Source organism: Eulemur rufifrons, chromosome 28, assembly GCF_041146395.1.
Source record: "Eulemur rufifrons isolate Redbay chromosome 28, OSU_ERuf_1, whole genome shotgun sequence".
NCBI lineage: Eukaryota > Metazoa > Chordata > Mammalia > Primates > Lemuridae > Eulemur > Eulemur rufifrons.
Genome location: NC_091010.1, coordinates 70,903,200 through 70,924,912, shown reverse-complemented (window position 1 = coordinate 70,924,912; position 21,713 = coordinate 70,903,200). Strand labels below are relative to the sequence as shown.

Here is a 21,713-nt window from a genome sequence, read left to right as displayed (position 1 = left end):
AGAGACGGGGGCTGGAGACGGGGGTGCTCAGCTGGGCGCCGCCCACATAAAGCTGAAGCAGGTTGCTAATGGACGCTTGCGTATGTAAAAAGATAAATTACACACACAAGCGTAATAACACATAGTAAAAGCATAGAAATGAACATGCTCGTGGAACAAGGGGACAGAAAGGTGCAAAGGAATGACAGGCCCTCAACCGGGGACAGCAAGGGGGGCAAGGAAGGGTTGAGGGCGGAGGACGCAGGGGCACCGTGCCGCCACGGCTTAGTTCTTATCAAAGGGCAAACATGGCAGAACGAGTGTAGGTGGTGACGTCATCACCACGGCCTTCCATACCGGTCTGGATGCTCCAAACAGTTTTCAATAAGATAAATATTATTAATGCGAATTCCATCGATCACTGAGACGTACGGCACAGCGAACACCTGCCGGGACTGACACCGGACGTGACTCGCCCGAACCGGAGTGCGGCCGACCAACGCCGTGGCAACGCTGGCGCGGGCCCGGAGGCTTCTGCTGTGGAGCGGCAGAGGGCGCTGGCCTGTGCCACCCTGAGTGTCAGGTGCGCTTCAGGGGGCTCCACGAGGGACCAGGGTGGGCTCCAGACGCGCACACGACCACTCCGAGGCGTCCAGGTGGCGAGGACGCCCGACTGGGACGTGTGCACGGCAGCAAAGGCGCCTGCAACCTGCCCTCCGAACACAGAGCCACAAAGCAAGCGCCAGACACAGCCCTGCGGCCAGAGTGTTCCGGAATGACCTAGATCTTTAGCACCAAGTTTGCCTCTGCCTGGAGACGCAGAGGTTTTTCTTTTGCTGCTGAACAGGGAGGCGAGTTCTGGGAACGGCCTAAAGAGAAACGTTTAGATCGGAGGGTCTTTGAGCGGCCTGACAGCTGACGGATGACCGTCCACAAAGCCACAAAGCGGGGCTGGGGGCGTCGGCGTCACAGCGCCTCTCCCTGGGAAACTAATTGCTCCCGATTGTTCAGGGGAACATTATTTTTCTGGCAATCATTTCCTTTGAATGCCCAAAATGAGCATGAAACAACTCTTTTGACTGGACATAAAAGTTAAATGTCCCAATGTTGATCAAATTAACTTCAGCACTGTGACAATGGACTGTATTTGTGAGAAAATAATGGGGGACAAAGGGGCGCTTTATGCCAAGATTTCACAGTTGTGATGTAAAAATGTTTCCGCTGAACTAGGCCAGGCCGCATTTCAAAGGGAGACAGAAGAGCCCTGTCACTTAGGGAAAAAAATCTCATTTCACGGGCCGAAAGCTCGGGAAGATTTCAGACGTTTCAGGGTTGGCGCCCAGGAAGGCCGGTGCAGATCCTGGCTTAATCCCTCCGGATGCCCCCAGGGGCTGACCTGCGTGTCTGGGAGAGGGACCCAGTCTGCCCGCAACGTGTGCCAAGTGCTAAGTGCCTCCAGGGCCACACGGAGGGCGGCGGGCAGTGGTGTGAGTGCCGGCCTTGCCCAGCGTGGCAGGGTCTGCCTGAGGCCAGGGCCGTCCCGGGACCCCGGCCCTGACACAGGTGCTCGGACACCTCGCCCAGACCCTCCCAAACCAGCCTGGCTCCAAGACTCCCCTGGGCCTGGCACTCTGCATCAATCAGGGAGTCGTCTTTTTTAACTTTTTGTAACAAGAGATTCGTAGCACAAAACTCATAGTTGCACAGAGAACACGAAGACGGTGCTGAGGGTGAGCCCAGAGGAGCCGTGCGGTGGCTGCTCCGCGGCTCCCGCTGCGGCTGGTGGGCGCTCACAAGCTTCTGCAGAGGGAAACTCACAGAGAGTAGTCTCTGAGCTCTCTTACTAACCAGTTTATTCTGGAGCACTTTCACTTTAAAGAACTGCAAAGACAGTTCCGGGCGCCGTGGTTCCAGCACAGGGTGCTCCCTCCTGGGGACAGGGCTCCAAGGCCGCCTGCCCCCGACTCCCGGCTGTGACGCCACAGGCTCCGGCAGCTCTGAGGGAACGTCACGGGGAGACTGCACGGGAAGAGGCAGGTCCCCCCGGCAGCCTTCCTGCTGTCCCCCTGTGTCCGAGGCACCGTGTCCGGGCTCGCGGCAGCCCCACGCTGTGAATAGCAGCACTGTTGGTGGCAGCGTCCATTCAAAGGGCCAGCGCGGCATTGTCCTCCCCCATCGGCGCGGCAGAATGCAGTCTGCTGGTGGCTGCCAAAGGTTAGCAGCCGATGAAAGGGCCGTCACTCCCCACTCCTGCAGACCTCCCCTTTGTGCCGGCGCCGGCCCGCACCGCGGAGGTCCGGATCTGCGGCTGGCTGAGCGCGCCACACAAGCCATTCATGGGAACGCAGAGACGCAGGAAAGCGGCCCCCAGCCCAAAGGCCGCTTTCTTGGAGGCCACGGAGGCTTGGCAGTTTGACGCAGTGACACATGTTAATGCCACACCACACACACAACCTAACCACGTCGCCAAGACGGCACAGTACGGCAGCCCACCCTCAACCCCTCCTCTCCACGGGGGTCCCTGAGGAACTTGGTGCCTCAAAGGAGGGGACACACGGGCAGGAGGAGCCACTCTGGACAGGCGGATGGCAAGGCCCTGGCTCCCTGGCCAGCCAATTCCCTGTCCTGGGAGGGCACCCAGGGCGGGTCCCATGGTCACAGGCAGTCGTCAGGCACTGTCAGGGACAGGCCCTGGGGAGGCCCCCGAGGGGGGTGCAGCCGTGCAGGGTGAGGGCCGGGCCCCGCGGGCAGGTCCCCTACTCCTGTCTCCCCTGCAAGGCCCTGGCGGGGCGGCCAGCACCAGGAGCTCCTCACGGCAGACGGGGACAGGCCCAGAGCTCAGGGCCCTCGGGCTCAGCCTGCTCCTCCTGGGATGGGGGTCGCTTGGCCACCAAGGTGAACCAGCAGCCTCAGGCCTGGCTGACGGCAGCGCAGGGATGGGAACCCCCTCTCAGCTCCCTGTGAGGACGCCAGGACGAGCACGGGGAGCAGGCGGGGAGCCCACGCGGGCCACGGCCAGGCTGTGCCCCCACAGACACGGGTGGAGGGAGCGGCGCTCCGGAGAGCAAAGGCCCCGCCGGCTCCAGCTCTGTCCTGCGGTGGCACCAACAGGCAGGAGAGCTCAGCCTTCCCCCTGCTCCTCAGCACATGCACGCACACACACTCGCGCACACACACGCGCACACACACGCACACATGCACACGCTCACACGTGCTCAGACGCCATGCACACGCACCGTTCTCGGAGACAGGCCCACTCAGGGACCTGACTCAGGGACCGTCAGAACACGGGGTCCCTGGCCTTGCTGGGCGGGAACGTGCCCCACACAGTGGCCAGGAGTCACCTCTCACAGGACTCTCCCCACCCCCCGCCTGCGAGCATGTGATGGTGCCGGACACAGGCGGCCCGTACAACTCAGGGGCCTGCTGACGGCTGCTCTCCATGGGGACCGAGCTTCCTCCCGTCCCCTGAGCGGCAGGTGCCCACCCAGCCCGGAGGGAGGGTGGCGCCTGCGAAGCAGAGGTCGGGGTCTGGCCAGGACGTCACAGGGGGTCCTGGAGGGCGGAGCTGCACCAGGTCCCTGCACACAGGGGCGGGGGGGGGTGGGGGGTGGGCGGGAGTCAGAGCCCACCCTGGGCCAGAACCGTCTGTCCTACACCTGCGGCAGAGGCTGCTGCAGCCCCTTGACTGTTCGCCGTCCTTCCGGCTGTGGGGACGCTGCTGGGACAGGCAGAGGGCGAGCCCAGACTCCGAGTGCCCAGGCTGGGCACGGCCCATAACAGGTGTCCCTCCCAGAAGGCAGAGGTCACAGGAGACGTCCCAGATGCCACAGACAGAGGGACAGCGTGGCCTGGAGCCCTGGGTGGGAGGAGGAGCCAGGAGGAGGCGGGAGCCCAAGCTCTGGCAGTCCCTGCGGTGGCCCACAGCCCCGGGTCAGGAGGCAAGGCCTGGCCTGGCCTGACGTCGAGGGGACGGCGCTGGGAGGGGACAGAGCTGTGACGGGCAGCAGGCGCCTTGGGGCCGACCCCACTCAGGCAGGGGTCGTGCAAAGGTGGCGAGTCCCCAGCCCAGCCGCCCTGGGACGGCACCGCCACAGCCCGTGGAGAGCTCGGGGGAGTCCACGTTTGAGCCCACGGCAGGAGGAAACCACCAGAATCCGTCAGACCCTGTCCCAGCTCCCCGCAGCACAATTTTTTTATCTCTCCCACGGAAGGTCAGGGGACAAGCGAAGCCGTCCTCGTCCAGGTCTGTCGGGTGAGGGCGCCGCCACCTGCGCACGGACCCGGGGACTCCACGGCCCAACGGGGCAGCATGTGTGAGCGCCGCTGGCAAGTTGGAGACACAGCCCAGAAAGGGGCTTCAAAGGACGCGCCACGGCCCTTTCCAGTCGGGGCTGGCAGGAGGGCGACAGCTCTGGCACCTACCTGTCCAGCACGTAGCCCAGGGCCTTGTGCCGGATGCCGGAGTACACCGAAGGGCTGGTTTCCCAGGCGACCAAGTTGGAAGCATCGTGGAAGAGGTGGATGTTCACCAGATCGAAGGCACTGCAGCAGGAGAGAAGGACTTGTCACCAGGGGGTTCCAGGAGGGCGGGGCCGGCGCCAGCCTCCTCAGTGTGGAGCTGCCTGAGCCCAGGCACCTGCCACCCACCTGTCCTCCCGCGAGGCCGGAGGCCCCAGGCCTGCAGGGCCCCTCCGCCCCCGCACTGCCTCTGCTGGAGATGCCGGCGTCCCCTCGCCCCTCTGCCATCAGCAGGAGGCACAGAGTGCAGGCCGGCCATCCCCTCCAGCCCCCAGGGTAACCCGCTGACCCCGCCTGGCCGTCCACGCCCTGCATGGCCCCACAGAGCCAGGGCTGGTCGCTGTGACCAAGGGCCAGGGTGGCAGGGTGTGGGTCGCAGGGTGACGGCTCCGTCTCGGGCACCATGTCCCCCTCACTCTCTGGGGTCCTCGATCCCTGGGGATGCCCCGTCTGAGTGACGAGTCCTCCCCCACAGCCCGAGGGTGAGTTTGGAAGTGGGTCCCCGGGCTCCAGGGGGGCCAGAGCCTGCCGAGCCACCGCCGAGCCACCCCCGATCCTGAGCTGCGGAAACTGTGACCTGCTCGGTGCCTGTTTCTTAAGAGCTGCTCGGTCTGGGGTGATCTGTCCCACGGCAGCAGACACCTCGCGCAGCACAGCCGTGGAGAACAGAAACGGTGCACAGGCGAGATTCAGACACCCGAGGCGCAGGCCAGGAGCCCCGGAAACCACGCTGGGAAGCCGGGTCACACGTGTCTGACCCACCTGACCACGCAGGACAGGCAGGTGCAGAGCAGGAAGCCCAGCCGGGGACAGCCTGGCCAGGCACGGCCGCTGTCTGTGCTCAGACTGTGACGGCACAGGCCACCGGGCCGTGCTACGTGTCTCACTGTGCGGCGCTTGCTACATGGGGCTCTGGCGAGCGCAACTCTCACGCTTGGGTGTGGGACGTGGCCTGGGACCGTGGCTGCGCATCCGGGCTGAGTGCCTGACGCCTGACGGCCGGGGACGGCACCGCGGCGTCGGCCCCACCGTGAACAGGAAAGGCCAGAGCGAGGGGGGCAGGGGCAGCCGGGTCCCCGTGCCGAGTCAGCAGGGCCTCCGAGCAGACGCGCGCCGTGCGCCACTTGTGCGAGTACACGGGACGAAGACCACTGAGGTTCCCAGAGCGGAGACAGACAGGGGACAACGTACCAGTCAGCGATGCACCACCTCGTCCGGATGAAGCCCTTCCTGGACCATTTGCACTGAAAGACAGACAGGTGCACCGATGAGCAGAGGGACGCACGTGGCTCCTGCCACCCAAGGAGGCAAATGAGGTGCTTTAGAAATAGGAAAACCAGGCTTAATCTTCCAGCATTTAAGGTTCTCTGCCGAAGAGCGCTGACACGCTCACGTGTGACACACAGAATGCTTACACTTCTGCTCACGCTGCCAAGAAAAATGGCGGCCCGCTCTCCGTGGAGCCCCTCGGGGAAGGCCCGGTGCCTGCAGGGGCTCGGCCAGCGCCCAGGGGAGCGCGGACCCCGCGGCCGACCCGGAGAAGCTCCCAGCAAGGCCCCCCGGCGGCTGGTTTGCGCCCACAGTGGTGAGGAGTCCCCCGCTGGCGAGCCGGGGCCTTGGCAACAGACCCGCCCAACGCGGAGCCGAATCACGGTCTGAACCTGCCCCAGGCCGGAGGCAGAGACTTAACCGGGCGTCAGTAGTGACAGGCGGGGCCTTTACAGGGTGACGTGGCCGGGCCACGAGGGATTAAGGCCTCACACCAGGGGCCTGCCCAGTGCTCGGCCCTCTCGCCCTCCCGCCCCCCACACGCGAGGACGCACGGTCCTTCCCTGGGGACGCAGCCACAGGCGCCACCTGAGAAGGGCAGAGCCAGGCCCTCGGCAGACGAAGCTCCGGCACCTTGAACCTGGACTCCCCCCCCCACCCCCAACCGTGAGAAGTAAGTTTCTATTGTTTATAAATTGCGCAGCCTAAAGTGCTTTGTCACAGCAGCACCAGGGGTCGGCCTGTGAACAGAAAAGGACTCAGACTCGAGAAGGCCGGTGTCCCCTCCAGGCGCTTCCTCCAGGGTCTGCGAGAAGGGCCCCCGTGCCACGCTGCCCCCGGCCAGCTCCTGGAGGAGGAAGAAACGGCTTCAGAAGGGCCGGAGGCAGGAGGAGGCGCGGGGCCCTGTCCACGGCTACAGGCTGCGGGGACCGAGGTGGCTGCGCCCTCTCTCCACTGCTGCTCCTGCTGCGAGGGAGGCCAGGTGCAGAGCGCAGGGGCTGCGGCCGGCGCTGCCCGACACCGAGCACAAAGCCTGCGACCAAATGACTGAATTCTAAACTCTGCTTTACCCGGATTTTGACTTAAACAGCCACACAGAACAGGCAGCTGCACAGCCTCAGCAGCTCTGGGAAGGGGGCGCCTGCCGAGCACCCCTGAAACCCCCCGGGCAGGCCGCGGGAGGAGGTGGGCACGGCCTCCGGGACTTTGCAGGGAATGGCCTGCCCCCGAGAGCCCCCCCAGGGCAGGGCTGCCAGGCCCAGGGGACGGCAGCGGAGGGACGGTGGGGGGACGGCCTGGGGGCCCAGAGTGGAGTGCGAGGTGTGCTCCCTGCATGAAAGCAGGGTCCAGGGACACGGTCCCAGGCACTCAGTGGCTGTCACCTCACTTCTTCATTTAATACAAACAGATCAGGGCTTAAAAAGCCGCCCTCCCGGCACCCTCGTTTTGGCCACTTGCTCCCCCTCCTGGCCAAGTCCTGAGCACCTGGGGCCAGTCCTGGTGGGGACAAAGGAACCCACCCCGAGGCCAGCAGAAGGTGCAGGTGACTTTCTCAGAGGCTGCTCCTCGGCTCAGCCGAACGCCCCTCCCCGAAACGCCCGCAGCCGTCCTCCCTGCAGGCCGGGGACGGGCTGCGTCTGGGGGGCACACACAGCAGTCCTGGGGCTCCGCCACAGACCCCCTCGCTGCCCCGCAGCAGCCAGGTGCAGGTGTGCGTTGCCTGGGCTGTCACAGGTGGACGCAGAGTGTGGGGGGCCGACGTCTGGCCGAGCGCTTCACCCCGTCTGGCTCTGACACTCGCTGGGCCCCGACCGCCCTCTGAGGCCCGCGCCGGGCACCCTGGGAGATGCCAGGTGGGACGCTGGTGGCTCCTCTGCTCCCAGAGGGGCTTTCACCGACGGGACCTATGTCACGGGTGGGGGCGCACCCCTCACGGCACATGGGAAGTCTCTGCCCGGCCCGGCTGGTAGGACGCCCGCCCGCAGCCGCAGCCGGACGGCGGACACGGGCGTCATCTAAAGGACGGCATAAATCGCCTCGGAGAAGAGAGCGGCTGCGGGGAGGTTATCGCCGCACGGCCTGCGCTGCAGAGACCGCGTGAGCATTAGTGGAATTAATCCATCTTTCGCAAGGGCTTGCGGCAGCTTGTGATCTATGGTAACAACCAATTTCTCACCACGGGCAAAAGGGGAAAAATGACTTGCTGTGATCGACTACACAAATCTGCCTTTTAAAAATGGCCCCACGCTATCTGCAGTGCTGCTCCCAGAGGCCCCATCCGGAATTCATGCTGCGCCGAAAGCGCCATAAATCACACAGGAAGTTTCCTTAGTTTTCTACGCAGTGGGCTGTGACTATTTGGAATTGCATTACGCCTCCATCACCGCAATTACACTCAGATTAGCCTAAGTGATGGTAAATAGCAGAAACAGAAATCCGTCTGAGCCACCCCTCCCTACAGCGTGTCCAAGCACAGCGAGGTTTGGCACGAGGGCCGGACGGAGGGGTGGCCGGGCAGGGGCGCGGTGTGGCCGGCCCGGCAGGAGGCAGAGGCCTCGCTGGGACCCTCCGCTACAGACAGTGGAAGCTGCCGCGCTTCACGAAGCTCTGGACGGTTAGGAAATGCCACACTGCTGACAAAACGCTACACGTTCATGATTTTTAAAATAAGATTTCCCTTCTGTTGATTTTCCAGCATGGAAGGAAACATGCCTGGACTGGTTTGCACCACGCCAGGTCAGGCACACGGGTCCCAGGGGTCTCCTGTGTGGCGGGGCGGCAATGCCCACGCTGACCCCCAGAAAGCCCAGGCCCTGGGCAGGGATGGCCCTTCTGTCCAGCCACCAGCAGCCACGAGGACCTGCTGGCTGACCGACCGCCGGGCTGTGGGCTGCAACACGCTCTCCAGGTCGGGAGGCTGGGGACCACCCAGAGACGCCCACAGCCCGCTCCTTCCTGCGAGTCTACGTCCCAGAATGCCTTTCCTCCTCTGCCCGTGGACGTGACAACGTGGTCACCCGGAGCTGGGGCCGCTGGGTGCAAGACAGGCCTGAACCTAGGCTGGGGCTGCTTTCCCTGCGGGAGGGAGACGGCCCCTCAACGCTCTGTCCCCCAGACCATGCCGGCACCCTGGAGGGGACAGAACACGGCTCACAGGACCAGGGCTGGGGCCACGACCCAGACCCATGCTGGGGGCACCCCCCCATCCAAGGGGCAGCCGAGTCACAGCAGAGCCCCCCCCCGCCCCTACCCCTGCCCTGGTCCCCCCTGCCCCCGCCCCTGCCCTGGTCCCCCGCCCCCAAGCTGCCCCTCGTGTCCTGCTCCCTGCCAAGAAGCCCTGTCCATCCCAGCCGCCCTCCCTGGCCGATCCCTGCTGCCTCTGGTCCCTCAGGACACACATCGGCCCATCCCCGGTAGGTTGGGGCCCCGCCTGGGCTCTCCCCACCCATCTGGGACAGACGAGACGCAGGGAACGGCTGGACAGCAGGGTGGGCAGCGAGGCCGAGGGGGGCCTGGGCTTCTGCTCCCCTGTCACCGCTGGGCCAGCAGGGCTGTTGCCGAAACAGAGGCTGGAGGCCAGGGCACGGGGTGGGGACCTCTCCCTGGTGGGGCCATGTCATCAGCCTGGCTCCACGGCCAGTGCCCCGTGTCCTCAGAGGCCACGCAGCCTCAGGGTGGCGAGATGGCTCAGGGAAGTGGGCTGAGCAGACTGAGGCCCACCGAGGCAAGACGCCAGGCTGCAGCCCCTCCCTGGGACCAGTCCAGGGCCAGCGCCTGGGCCGAGGCGACCCCAGCCCATGCTTTCCACGGGGTCCCTGAGCCTGTCTCGGGCACTCGGAGACGTGGGCTGGGTCTGGGTTGGATGGAGGCCCAGAGCTCGGCTCACAGCTTCTCCAGGGAACCACGGCCCCCAAAGCCCTCGTGAGGTGCACGCCACCGTGTAGCAGCATCCGGGAACCGTCACAACACGGGGACGCGGCTCCACACACAGAGGCCCTGGGCTTTCCTGTGCCTCCTCCTACAAGGGCAGGACGCTCGGGCTGGGCGGCCAGGGAATGGGCCCAGGAGCGGGCAAGGGCAGGACGCTCGGGCTGGGCAGACAGGGAATGGGCCCAGGAGCGGGCAAGGGCAGGACGCTCGGGCTGGGCGGCCAGGGAATGGGCCCAGGAGCGGGCAAGGGCAGGACGCTCGGGCTGGGCAGCCAAGGAATGGGCCCAGGAGCCGGCAAGGGCAGGACGCTCGGGCTGGGCAGCCAAGGAATGGGCCCAGGAGCCGGCAAGGGCAGGACGCTCGGGCTGGGCAGACAGGGAATGGGCCCAGGAGCGGGCAAGGGCAGGACGCTCAGGCTGGGTGGCCAGGGAGTGGGCCCAGGAGCGGGCCGAGGACAGGAGGTGGCTGGCAGACGCCGTGTCCTTGGCCTAAGGACAAATGGATGAGGAAGCTGAGCCCCACGGTGACAAGAGCACCCTGCACTCAAGGCTCGCGTCATAAAGCAAGTTAATAAAGTCGTGGCCTTGCTAGAATCAGCTCTGCGTGCGGGCTCGGCCGCCCTCCCTGCAGAAGACGCGAGCAGACGGGAACCGCGGCGCAATCCTTGGGGCTGGGCAGCCGAGCTCCACGCACGCCCGTCTGCACAGCGAGCCCAGGGTGTGCCCCGACCGGACAGCCACCACCTCTGCGTTTTCAGCACGCAAAATGCTTCCCGTCACGCTGTCCCCACCCCGCAGTGATCTAACAGATCACAAAAGGGCAAGGCGATAAACTCTGGGTCGCCATGGTAACTGCACCGGCTTGGGAGGCTCCAAAAATGCTGGTTGTAAGATTTGCTAAAAAGTAACACAATCCAAAGTTACCCAGATGGTGTAACAGCTACATAAACACACACAGAAACTAAACAAAATGCCCTAAAACCGAAGAAACTGCACCAGCATTTTATGATTACGTTTGTCTGCATAGCGAGACCATAAATGGTCCCTGACTTTCCAATTTCTAAACTCTCGTGAGCAGCCGCAGGACTGCTGGGCCGAGGTCTGAGCTCCCCACGTGTGGCCGCGCTGCTCGCTGGCTGGCACGACCGCCTGAGGTTTACCGCGCACGGGACCTCGCCCTCGCGCCCCTGTGCTGTGTGGCACGGTCCCTCCAACACCTTGGCAGGGAGCCGGCCACCGTCCTGGCTCTCCCTGCCCAGGGCGACCCTCCCGCGCCCGTGTGCCGGGAGGCCCCAGGTGCACTGCAGGTGAGCGGACCGCCGTCCTCCTGCGTCTCGGGAGCGGGTTCCGTGGCTGGCACAGGACGATGGACAATTTACCGGCTGACGTGGTGCGTAACACACAAGGTTCCGCTCCCTTGCCGGTAACTGCGGGGTCAACCCACGAGGGCCTAGAACCTCCCGGAAGGGCAGAGCGCCGGTGGCCGGCACCAGCCAGCTCCGACCCGTGACGCGGGAAGTGCACAGAGGTGTCGGGGCGGCCCACTGACCTCGGGGAAGTAGTCCTGCGGGAACTTCTCTTTCTCCAGCATGGGCGTGCTCTCCAGCGTGTCCGAGTAGATCTCTTTGCCGGTCACTTTTTTGTACTTCTTGGCTGGAAAAGAGTAGAGGACGTGGTGAACACTTCATCTCTGTGCCCAGTCCAACCAGCCAGGCGCTGCTCCGGGGCCCACGTGCAGCCCCATGGGGCCAGGGAGGACATGAGGATACGGCAGGCAGCCGCCCCCAGGCCCGAGCTCGTGACTGCGCCCCGACCCGGGCTCCGACAGGCCAGCCCATCATCCCCGACAGCTCCGGCCCACAGACTCGCAGGGGCTGGTGGGCATCGTCTTTAGAACCGGGAATCTGCTTAGGAGGCCATGGACTCAACATCCACTCAGACCTGCGCAGGGATGTATTTAACAACATCGATCCCCCTCGAATCCCGCCAGCGGCACTCACGTCCTGGGGAGGCGTCCTGTGGAGCTGGAGGGACTGGCTCTGCCAGCTGCCACCCTGGCATCTCCCTGGATTCCCCAGAGGACACACTGGGGCCGGCCACAGGGCCTCCCCCAGCCGCCGGCTGATCTCCTGCAGACGGGGGGTCTTGCTGCTGTTCACACCCACCTGGGGCCTCCTTTCCATGCACAGGCAGCCCAGCCACCGAGGCGTGTGACCCATGAGCCTCGGACCTGCCCCTCACACGCACTGGCAGCCCAGCCACCGTGGCGTGTGACGCATGAGCCTCGGACCCGCCCCTCACACGCACTGGCACGGCCCAGCCACCATGGTGTGTGACGCATGAGCCTCGGACCCGCCCCTCACACGCACTGGCACGGCCCAGCCACCCTGGTGTGTGACGCATGAGCCTCGGACCCGCCCCTCACACGCACTGGCACGGCACGCGGGCAGCCGCTGCCTCTCCCATGACAACGCCGTATTATAAGTATCCGAAGAAACCTCAGGGGACAGGGCAGGCGAAACACCATTCTGCTGGCTGGAGTCCTGCTCTCCACGCGGCAGAATCCACCCCTCGGGCGACCTGGAAACAGCCCCGGTGCCCAGTGTCGTGAGAGGCGCCCTGTCTCCGAGCGCGCAAACACCACGAGCCTGCACAGCTGACACGGCCAGTCGCTCTCCACAGCCACACAGCTCTAACGCCGTTTCAAGCTGAGGTGCTCTGGCTCCAGAGCCCACGTGGGGTCCACACGGATCTCCACGCAGAAGACACGCCCGACGGAGGTGGAGGCACACGCGTGGCTCGGGCGGAAATTCGCACACCTGGGGCAACACTCACCTGCCCCCACGACACAGAAACGAATGAGAGGGGACAGGCTCACGCTGGCAGGAGCGTCTGGGGCAAAGCTCTGCCTCACGACACGTGGTGTCGGCCCATCAAACGAGGACAACACTGTTCCCTGCCACAAACGTGCCCCTGTCCCTGTTTGTCTGAAATACACAATCCCTCATTCTGTTTTTCATTTTCTCACATCTGACAGGAACACAGAGACGTCTCCTGTCAACTCCACGAAAGCCAGTCCCCCCCTGAGCCTCTCGGGGGCAGCGGCGTGGCCGGCGTGGCTGGTGTGGCCGGCGTGGCGGAGGGGCCCATGGCTGCCTGGGCGTCTCCACCCCACAGAAGCCAGAAAGCCAGGCTCTCTCGGGGGTCCCCGGTCCATGACTGCCGGCCAGCGACTCACGCAACCCAGACCCGCAGCCCACCCACAGGGCAGGGGCAAAGGGGCCGGACCCCCGGGAGGGGCGTCTGCCGAGACGGGAAATCCCAGCGGACGGCAAGGGGTCTTACCTTTAAAGTCAAACTGGTAGATGTTTTTCAAGGATTCATGAAGAAAATAAAAGCTTCCTAGCGCCTGCAGAGCAAAAAAGAGAGAGCGTATGAGAGGCACTGGGAATATTTCTACAGCAAGTTCTGAGCAAGAGTCTAACTGGTTGTAACCTGACCACGGTCACCCAGGCGCGGTGACCCGCCCACACCCAACACCACCAGGCTCGGCACGCGGCGTCGGCCGGGAAGTCACCTGACCTGGAATCCGGGTGTGCCGTGGTGTTTACGGGCGCAGTGTGGTCACGTCTGATTGCATCTGCGCGTGCACACGGACGCACACCTCGTTTTCTTTTGCTAAATCTGGCAACCCCAACAGAGGGTCTGGGAAACTCTGGGTGATGAACATACCCCACGACTGGATGGCAGCTGGTGCTCATGAAACCGCGCCCCTGTCAAAGCGCAGTGACCCGTTCCCCAAACGGCGAATTTCACCCAGGAATCGCACCCTCACGGAGCTGACCGTGGAGCGGGGGGACGCCAGCAGGCCACACGGCAGGCGGGAGGGTTGGGGCTGGGCAGGCGGCCGAGAGGGACCGACGTGGCCAGACCACACAGGGCTGCACCACAGGGCAAAGGCTTGGAGCCGCCGGGAGGGCCGATCCCGACTTCTCATCCTGGAAGTGCCACGTCCTCAGAAAGCTGAGAGCCACGGACAGGACACGGCGCACCCCCTGCTGTGTCTGCGTGTCCCCGCACACGTGCACTCTGTTTTGGGCAGAACCACGACCACGATGCCGTCTCCTGAGCGCTCCGGCAGGGATGTCCTGAGGGGGATGCTCTCCTGCGCACCACAGGACAGTCACCTCACTGAGGAAATGAACAGGAGGCCGAGACGCCACCTACTGGCACAGCCAAATCAGGTTTCCCCATCACCCACCGTCGCTTACACCCCAGCGTGAGGCCTGAGTTCGGAGGGCGTGAGCCGCTCACACGCTGACGCCGTGCGGGGTGGGGTCCGGGGGAGGGGCTGCAGGAGAAAGAGCCGGGCCAGGGTCCCTCAGACGCCCAGGGCCGCCGGTGTGCGTGCACGAGGGGAGCACACTCCAGGCCCGTCCCTGTCCGCAGCCCCCGAGGCCCCCGTCACCTCTCCGGTCTGCCCGTTAGACTACCTACGGCCCCCACTACCCGGATGCCCACCTCCTGCCCAGGGGCCCGGCCCACCCCACGGCAACCAGTGGCCAAATCCGAGGGGTTCCCAGGGGCTCCCCGAGCGCCTTCACCACAGAGAGGGCGGTGGACACACGCATGGAGCTGGGGAGAAAGCTGCAGGCCTGGACCTGCCGATCGGACACGAGCCCTTACAAAGCCTCTTTTCACGTTTCAGATAAAGAAAGCCTCCGAAAACAGCACGCGTCAACAATGTCACTGCGAACAGTCAGGTCACCGCGAACAGTCAGGCCGCCCCTCACGGAGGGCGATAAAGCTCACACAATACCGCGAAGCTGGTGACAAATAAATGCAGAATAAGCCCAGTGCAGGCGCAGGGACTGAAATTCACGGAGTCAGAAAGTCCATAACTAGCTCTAATGGATAACCAAAGCCCAAGTTCAACCCAACGTTTCCAGCGCTTTCCGGCCCCGTCGACAGGGTGCAGGTGCCCACTGCTCACGGAAGCGCCCGGCTCGCCCAGCCGCCGACCACAGGACAGGTCTGCGCTGTGTTTGTCACGTCTGACTGCCGACTCCTTGTCTCTCTTGCTGAAAGCTATTAAAATACTTTCTACACGTTTACAGACCAGACTGTCGGGACGCTTACTAGTTCCGAGTTAGTGACACGCAGCCGGCGGCCGTGACGGCGGTCGTGGGGCAGCTGCCACGATGCAGAGTTCACCGGACGGCCCTGAGGAGCGGTGGGTGTGGCCACTGGGGAGACCCAGACCCTGCTCTCCTGGACCCCGGCAGGGCTGCGCCGGGTGATCCGGTCTCTGGAGACAGGCTCCGGCCCCAGGGGCGACTGCAGCTCCTGGTCACGCGGGGGAAGCTCGGCGGCTCGACGGGGGGTGAGGCGTCCGCACCTGCTACGAAAGCAAACTCCGCCTCGGCTGCCGGCTGGTGACCTGAGGACCGGCCACACCGCGTCGCCGGGCTTGACTTTGGGCATCGGATTCTGACAGAGGCAGGCCCGCTCTGCAAACATGGCCACTCGGAACAGCAGGGGCGACCGCTTCTCACATGCCCAGACAGACAGGGCCGCGTCACCGAGACACCACAGCCACAGAGGACTCGTCTGCTGAGCGCGGTGACCTGCCCTGGGGGCCTGCACAGAGGCGCGGGGAGGACGCAGGCCAGGGCAGAGGCTGACGAGGAAGGAGCACGAAGCTGCTCGTCAGAAACACCTCCATCACTGCTTATTTGCACACCAATCAGACGGCTGGTAATTTGTCATTTCCCCAATTACATCAGCCGCCAAAGTACACATCGTTAACCCGAAGCCTTCTGCATCCGGCTCCCTTTTCCCTGAAACGGAGCAAATTCCTAAAGCTTAAGTCAAACCGACTTAGCAGCAAGGGACACAAAGGACACTGCTTTCTTCTCCAGACACAAGGCGGAGGAGACCACGTAAGCGCTTCTCACGTGTGACCCCCTGGTGACAACAGGCCATTTCCCCATGCAGCGGCGTCCCCGCGGAAATGCCGGCTGGTTTCCCACAGTGCTGCTGGCGTGACCGCAGGTGCGAGCTCCTGGTGCGCCCCTGGCGACCTGCGGCTGAGCCCCACTGCTGGGAAGGGCAGAGGTCATGGCAAGTGACCCAGGGAGGCCCTCGTGAGGCCAACTGCACCTATCAGAAGTGACAGAGAAAGTGACAGTTTGGTGGCTCGTCGAACACTGGACAGCACAGCATTATGCCGTTTCCGTGGATAAAGTGTCTCCACTCCAGTTACTTTTTAAAAAGAAAGCAAATCAATCCATGAGCAGGGAAAAACATCCTAAGATACTGCTGATAGCTAATCTTCAAGTCTGCAACAAAACGGAGAACGTCAGTCGTTTTAAACTGGAACCAACAGACAACAGAACGGGTCGTGGCCGGTAAAAGCCCTAACGTGGCCAGTGCGCTGGATCCCGCCCTCCCGGGAGGACACGCAGCCCCGGCGCGAAGGACGCGGCCACACAGGGACACTCCGCGTCATGGGGACCCCGTGCCTGCGGGGACCGGCGTGCTGGTGTGGCGCCTGCTCGTGACACGGCCGCTCCTCCTTGTGGTCGGGGAAACGGTGACACATTCGGGTTCACAGCAACTGACGACTGCAGCCTCGGGGACACGGCCGTCCCATGAACTCACAGCCCCACCGCCTCTCGGCTGGTTCATGCCCAAGAGAAACTGCTGCACACACGCACATGCGTGTACACACGTACATTTGCACACCACATTTACAGAGCACACCCACATGTACACACACACGCACTCATACACACACACACATTCATGCACACGTATGTGCGTGCACACACAGGTACTGCACACCCAGATCTCGCTCTCAGAGAAGCGGCAGTGCGCAGGACACAGGCCCGAGGACCCAACACAGCACCTCTGGAAACACCAACAAAAATGACCTAATGCTCAAGGTGGAAATGGGCAAATCACACCTGCAATATCCCTAAAACGGAACATTCCCCAGCAAGGACAACAAACCCATGAGAGCCGCACCCGAAACCACAGCCGGACTCCACAAAGGACGCTGGGAGGGGGAACGTTCCTGCAACTTCCTACACGTGACGGCAAGACGCCATGTTAACACCGCGTCAAAACGACAGAAGGCTGAAGGCAGAATTCACAACGGCGCTTACCGGGGGGTCGAAGGTAAGCGGGCAGGGCAGGTGCACACAGGAAGATGGAACCTATCGTTCTAGAAAGATCTTAGGTTGCAAGGAGGCTTCAAAGGCGTTCTCGGAATTATGTTAAAACATAACAGAAGGGTGAAGGAAGAACGAAAACGCCAGGAGGCTGCGCCTGGGAAGAGGAGGATGGTGTGGTGACAGGCGCCGTGCCCGGCACCCCCGGGACAGACACGCAAGAAGCACGCGAGGCCCGGTGCCCGCCAGGGCCAGGCGGGGGCGGCGGCCGCGGGCACGGTGCTGGAGGAAGCGACCGGAGGGGGCGGGGGCTGCCCGACCGCCTCGCCAAGCTGCTTTTCCCACTCACGGTTACATTAATAGCTTATTTTTAATGCTGCACTCAGTATATAAAATACTGTGATTTTTCCATTCCTCTGCCGGAAATGAAGACAGATTCTGATCACTTGCCCGTCACCATGGGGGCTGCAGTAAACGTCGCATCCCAGGCAAGCGTGTGAGAGGAAATACACGTATGTGCACATGTGTGCCACACACAGGGAACTGCGGGGTCACGCGGCTCCCCCAGGTCACAGGGCGGGGCCTGTCCCACCGTCCTGCCGCGACCTGGTGCCAGCAGACGTCAGTTTTGCCAGTTGGATGTGTGTGAAATTATACCTCATTGTCTTAGTTTGCATTTCCACGGTACTAGCGTAGTTGGGCACCTCTTTTTCATGACCAAATTTTTTGACTGTGGTAAAATACACGCAACATAAAATTCACCGTCTCAACCATTTTAAGTGCACAGTTCAGTGGCACCTTCTCGAAGTCGTGCCACCGTCACCACCTCCGTCTCCAGAACTCTCCGTCTTCCCAGCGGAAACTCTGTCCCCAACACACACCGACTGCCCCCAGCCCTGCAGACCCCTCCCACTCTCCGTCTCCGATTCCGGCTATTCCCAGGCCCGCGTGCGGGTGAAATCGCACAGCGCTGGCCTTGGTGGCAGGCGCGTCTCACTCAGAGTGACGGCCTCGGGTTCCGTGGCCGCGCGGGGGCAGGAGCAGCCCTTCCCTGGGGAGCGGCGCTCCGTGCCATGGACGCGCGTTTTGCCTGTCCGCTCACCCACGGATGGACACGTGGGCTTGTGCGTGTCTTGGCCGTGGAAGCCAAACGTGAATGATGCCGCCGTGGACACGGGTGCAGACCTCTCTCTGAGACCCGCCTTCACTTGTCGGGCACAGACCCAGGAGTGGAACCGCCGGCTCATGCGGCAATGTCATCGTTCACTTTTGGAGGAATCGCCACACTGTCTTCCACGGCGACTACACCGCTCGCATTTCCACCGCAGGGAACAGAGTTCCCACCGTGTCCACATCCTCACCGATACCTGCTGTCCTCTGGGCTCTGGGGTCGCAGCCACTGTAACAGGCACTGGGCGTTAGCTCATTGCAGCTTTTCTAAATTTACTTAATTGACAAATTAAAACTGTGGCTCAGTGCAGCCGGACTTGCGTCCCCGTGACTGGAGACGCAGGGCAGCTCCGTGGGCTCCCCGGCGCCCACGGGACTCCTGTGGAGCAGCGTCTGCTCAGCTCTCCCCCCTTTCTGAGTCAGCTTGTTTGTTCTTTTATCGTCGTTTTACGTCTCTGTCCTTATCAGATGCATGATTTGTAAGTATTTTCTCCCGTTCTTTTATTCTGTTGATACTGTCTTTTGACACACAAACTTCTCAATTTTCACGAAGCCCAATGCGTCTAGTTTCTCTTTTGTTGCCTGCGCCTTGGTGTCCATGCGAGGGATCCCTCCCAAACCCTGTGTGGGGAAGGTTCTGGCTCATGTCTCCTTCTGAAAGTTTTGGAGTTTTAGGTCTTAAATCAGGTCTCACATTAAGGTCTGTGATTCACTCTGAGTCGACACCTGTACACGGTGCAAGGTCAGGGCCCAGCGTCCTCCTGCTGCACGGGGACGTCAGCTGTCCCGCCCTGCGTGCTGGGAGACTGTCCCCACCCCCAAACGGCCCTGGCACCCGTCACACACCGTCCAACCCCACGTGCCACCGCTTATTTCTGGGCTTTCTATTCCAGCCCATTGTCGCTATCCCTAGGGAATCTCTGTGCAGCTCCAGGTGAGCTCGAGCCCTGCTTCCCTGCACGGACAGGCCCGTGCCGCTGCCCCGCCAAGCCTCGTGTGACCACCTTTCTGTCCACTTGGGGGTCTGCTTCTGGGCTCTCAGTTCTGTCCCGTCGGTCACTTCTGATAATATTTTTCCTATTTTAGCTTTGTAAGTCTTCACATCTAGTAAGGGAACATGCCCCATCTAGTGTGCCTTCATAACTTTGGTTATTTTTGGTCCTTATTTTATTTTCATATGAAAATTCAGAATCAGCTGCTGAATTACACGGAAACACCTGCCTGTGGGGCGCGGGCTGTGCACAGAGAGGCTGCCGACCAGCCTGGGTGGGCTGATGCCTCGTGACATCGAGTCTTCTTTCCCAGGAACATATCCTGAGGTCTTTTTATGTCTCTTTCAATAAAGTTGTATAATTTTCTCCATAAAATTCTTAAAAATCTTTTGTTAGCTTTCTTCTCTGGTATCTTTCAGTTTCTGCTGCCATTAGAAAATATAATTTTAAAAAGCAATACGATAACTGTTGCTATTGACTTCGGGACGCTGACCTTGTACTCAGCAGCCCTGCTCGGGGTCCCGTCAGTTCCGGCAACTGCAGATCTCCGGGCTCGTGGGTGAGGACCGCCTTGTTGGTTTGTGTCTCCTTCACAGCTCTCACCCTCTTCCCCTCACGCCGTCCTGCCGCGCTGCGCTGCCAAAGCGCCCGGCCCCACGGCGAGCACCAGTCGCTCGGCACTGAGCACAGGGGGGCAGGGCTGCGAGTGGCGCCAGGGAGGAGCCCGCGGCCGTCCCGGAGGGCTGACGCGGCCGGGCCCAGCGCGGCAGCAGTGGAGGCTCGTAGGGTGGACGGGGGACGTGGGACCCGCGGACAAACTCCAGTGGGGAACGCAGGCGAGGGGAGGGCTCTGAGGCTCGGGCCAGAGGCACCGGGGCAGGGCCTGCTGCTTCCTGAGCAGGACAGACTGCGGGGCGGGCTGGGGGGAAACGAGCCTGGCGAGACCCGCTGTGCCGAGATGCCTCCGGCCATCCAGGAGGGGACGCCACACAGGTACTCGGGTTTCTGAGTCTTGAGTGTGGGGCGTGTCTAGGTGAGAACGGACGTTCTGAGTGTCTGTGGCGCCTGTTCCCGGCACCGTGGGAGGCCGAGGGGGCAGCAGTCCGGGTCTGAGGCCCCCGGGGCACGGTGCGCTTCGAGGGCAGGGCGGCATCCATCACAGACACGGCGCGGGGCAGCCAGTGCCGCGAGGACGGTGCAGGGGCGCCCCTGGGTGTCAGTGAGCTAACGTAAGGAACTACCCGAGGTCTGCGAGTGTCAGGCCAGCCGTGCGCTCCTGGCGTGCACCTAACTAGACCGCGACGCCTGTGCTCACGCCTGCTGGACTCCACCCGCTGATTCTGTGTTCAGGATTCCTGCGCTGTCTCCAGCCTCGTCCCTGTTCCCACGGCCCCGTGAAACCACCCGGGGCCGAGTCTCCAGTGGCATTCGGGTCACTCTTCGTGGCACTGGGCTGCGCAGCGACACAGGACACCCGCTGTCCCTCGTCCTCAAGCCCCGTCGGGCCTCCTCTCCACCCTGCCCCCAGGTGGCCTTTAACACAGCAACTGCCACGTGAGCTGTGTGGAACTCACGCCAGTCTGGAGCCCGAGGCCTCGTGAAGCACACGCAACTCACACGCCTCTTCACCTTGGGAGCCGCGAGAACTATTTTTCAAGATGCCTATAACTCACACACAGAAAATTAAAAATAACAAGTTTTTCATTAAAAATTTCATTAAATTAGGACCATTTTGTTTTGGAAGTTTTTAACTCATTTTCGCAATAAAACACTGTGGCCCCAAGGAAAAAAATTTTTTTCTAGTGTGGCAGTGTGTTAAAAACAGACGCCTGACCTTGCCCTGTGTGGCTTTGCAGTGACGTTACACCCCGATCACAGAGCTCCGGCTCAGCCGCTCCGCTGTCTGCCACCAGGGCAGTTGTGTGCTGAGCCTCCCCTCGTCCGCCTCCCCCCAAGACCACCAGCCGCTTCCAAACTCCGCAGAAACACGCCTCCTCCATGCAGCCCTCCGTGCTGACTGCGGTCTCCTCCCCTGGATTCTCTAAGGGGAGGGCGGCGGCCTGATGGCGGCCAGATCGGGGCACCCCTGAGTCTCGGCAGGACGTCGACGACGCCCAGTGCAAGGAAGGAGGCACCGGCACGCAGGGCTGACGGCCACGCGCCCGCGACCCGCGTGCAGACCCTGGCCCAGGTTTCACGTTCGCCCTGGCGCAGCCTCGCAGAGCTGCGGAGACGCTGGGCAGGATCGCACAAACTGCACATTTTTGACCATATTTCCGGAGTAAGTCCCAAGACTTCTGGTTTTAAAACAATTTAAGAGATTGAGTAATAAATCAAAGTTACAATAACATTCATTAGATTATAAACAATAATAAATGAAACAAAGCTTTTGTTTAAATCAATGTGGAGCTTCATTGATCGTCCCTGCGTAATGAACTCGGGAGCGGTCGAGCTCCTTGGACGGGGCGCGTCACCGCCCGCTTCCTGCCGCGTCGGCCGCGGGCGGCACCTGGCACGGCTGCACTTAGCATGTCACTGTCACAAGGTCGTCCTCTCTCAAAGGAGCTCGGCAACCGTCTGGAAATGAGAGCTGACTTATTTACAAAGTACTGACTTTCCAATTCCAGCTCCCGGGGCTAACACGAGATGACGGCACAGAGGTGTGCCCCCATCTGACC

General features: G+C 62.5%; 1 protein-coding gene across 1 annotated transcript in view; it reads right to left on the bottom strand.

Annotated features, from left to right (window-relative positions):
* Positions 1–21,713, bottom strand: part of INPP5A (inositol polyphosphate-5-phosphatase A) — a 170,683-nt gene that overhangs the window by 47,653 nt on the left and 101,317 nt on the right. Inside the window, exons 5-8 of the mRNA XM_069460100.1 lie at positions 13,044–13,107; positions 11,248–11,351; positions 5,692–5,744; positions 4,405–4,524 (exon numbers count right to left, since the gene is read on the bottom strand). Coding sequence (XP_069316201.1) covers positions 4,405–4,524; positions 5,692–5,744; positions 11,248–11,351; positions 13,044–13,107 — 341 coding nt within the window. The remainder of the gene's footprint in view (positions 1–4,404; positions 4,525–5,691; positions 5,745–11,247; positions 11,352–13,043; positions 13,108–21,713) is intronic.